We start from the raw sequence: 2,538 nt of genomic DNA on the forward strand, positions 1-2,538 counted from the left end.
TCCACCAAGTTAAGGCGTCACCTTTGAAGGACTGAGACACAAACTTAACGACGTCCTCCTTCGCACACCCACTAATATCAATAACAGTTTCCATTTCATCCAACCACTTCATACAATCGATGGCTCCCTTTTTTCCTGTGAAGTCTCTTGGTTTACACGAGACGAAGTATTTATAAATACAACCTTTGTTGTGCTTTGTAGCCTGATTGACAACAACTTGTCTCTGTGGTTCACTCTTTTGATTGGATGAGTGACGAGACTCATCCTTTTTCAGTGTAAGTGAATGCGATAGGGACTTTGATTGAGTCTTAGACCGAACATGACTCGGTTCTTTAAATATTTTATCCACTGCTTGAGCAACTGCTGTGTCAATCATTGCTTGTAATTCAGCACCAGTAACATTTATCCTAGCATCATTATTGTTTCCTTCTACCGGATGACTGTTAACTTCGTCAGATCCAGCCATGTTTTGATTACTAAAATCAAACAATAATGATTTATTTAGATTATATAATAAATCTTCATATCTGATGATTAAATGGTCATGGTATTTAATAAACCATATAGACCATAAGTCAAATGTTTTGCCTAGGCTACAAATGAACCATTATTGGCAATCAAGTAGGATATAATCCTTTACATTTATCAGATAGGTGACACAAGTCACGACTGTCAATGTCTTAAAGACATTTTCATATTGCACGAAAGGCTCGTCTCGAAGGACATTTAAATGGCACAAAAGGCATTGTCACAAGGACATTTAAGACATAATCAACAATCTTTTGAATCAGTGATTTTTAAGGGTCGAACATAGTTCATCGCCTTTTTGACAAGAAGTTTATAATATAAAACTATCATTGTCATAAATACACCTTCGCCCAGAGGCATACATCTGAAATGGATATTTTGATGTATACATCATATTTGATGTTTAATAGCCATGATTCATATTAATCATATTGGCAATGAGGGTGACTTGAAAGAATCCAAGTACTTTTGGAAGCTAGTGTGGTCTCTCAAATCACACTGCCAGGAATGTTAACATATTTTCAGATGTTAACAAGGAATCACTTTCTTAAAAAGGTTGTACCATCATAGCCATTAATATTGGCTAGGTTATACCTTTTACCATATCTTTTGAAATTTCTTTGGCAGATCAATTTAAAAATTGAAATGATATTGGCAAGATGATGTAATAAAATACACATATAATAATTTCCAATAGAAATTTCATTAAAATACTAAGCGATTACAAGATATGCCCTAAACGGGTCTTTAAATAATAAACTGTCCACACAGGGACTACAGAAAGGAAAATAAGTCCACACAGGGACTAAATACAGAAATGAAATGTCCTCACAGGGACTTGATTGAAATTACAATACAAAATAAAATAAAACAAACTTCTACTTCTTTTTGCCCTTTATGAGGTTCGCAAGGTCGTTAAGAAATTTGTTATGCTTTTTATTGTTTTTGTTTGCTTTTTGCTCAACCTGGTCCAACCTCTGCAGAATTTGTTGAGTTTGAATTTGTTGAGGAGGAAGAGGTTGTTGTTGGTAAGGTGGGTATTGATACCCATGCACAGGATACCCAGTTAGGTATACTGGTGGAAATGGCGAAGGATAAAGTGCATTAAATTGAGCTGCCTCAAAATATGGATCTTAGGTAGGGGCTTGATATCCATAATCCGTAGGAGTTGGATATTCAAATGGGTTATACCCAGATGAAGCTGGGTATGTTGGTATTGGGTTTTCAAAACCCGCTGGCGGTGGTGGTGTTGCAAAAGTAACCGGCGGGGTATCATCTTCCGGCACCGCATGTGAAGGTCCACCCATTTGTGGATCTTCGGGAATAGGAGGGTATGTGCTTGAAGCTTGAGGGGAACTAAATCTTGGTCTCCCTCGCATGGACATCCGTGCATTCCTCTTTCGCTTAGGTGGCTCAGAAGGGGGTTGTGGTGGTTCCTCAACGGGCAAAGGCGGTGGAGTAACAACTTGAAGATATGGTTCCTCCAATGGAGGTTGTGGTGGAGAATTATGAAAAGAAGGGGTATATTCCCATTGGTACGTGTTCCACCTTTCGGCCCATGAGTCGGGGCCTTGATATGGCGATCCTTGGTAAGGAGAACCGCTGGAGATACTGATGGGGTGAGTTGGTGTTCCAGTTGGCGGCTCTGGGTCAGGATCATCATCCACCTCCATATTTTGGGAGAAGTGGTCCTCGGGCCCTAAAGGATTATAACCTAAAGGTTTGTTAATATAATCGTATGGATTAAATTGGGCCGGGGAATAAGTTGAGTCAGAATGGTGAAAAGAATGAGAATGTAAAGAGTGGTATGATTGATGTGAATGGTGTGAATGTTGGGAATGGTGAGAATGTTGGGGCTCGTCTTGAATAGGCGGCCCAAAAGAAGGGTGAAACGATGGTGAAGAACTTAATGAGACCGAGTGTCTCGCAGGCTCGAATGAATGTCTCCAATTGTCTCGCGAATCAGAGCTAGTGAAAGACGTTGATGGTGTGCGCCTGTGTGAGGGTCCC

General features: G+C 39.8%; 1 protein-coding gene across 1 annotated transcript; it reads right to left on the reverse strand.

The window, feature by feature from the left end:
* Nucleotides 1-1,661: 1,661 nt before the first annotated feature.
* LOC110882306 (extensin-like) lies at nucleotides 1,662-2,201 on the reverse strand. Its single transcript, XM_022130361.1, has one exon. The coding sequence runs from the start codon at nucleotides 2,199-2,201 to the stop codon at nucleotides 1,662-1,664; it is 540 nt and encodes a 179-aa protein (XP_021986053.1).
* Between the last annotated feature and the right edge of the window lie 337 nt (nucleotides 2,202-2,538).

Source organism: Helianthus annuus, chromosome 10 (assembly GCF_002127325.2).
Source record: "Helianthus annuus cultivar XRQ/B chromosome 10, HanXRQr2.0-SUNRISE, whole genome shotgun sequence".
NCBI lineage: Eukaryota > Viridiplantae > Streptophyta > Magnoliopsida > Asterales > Asteraceae > Helianthus > Helianthus annuus.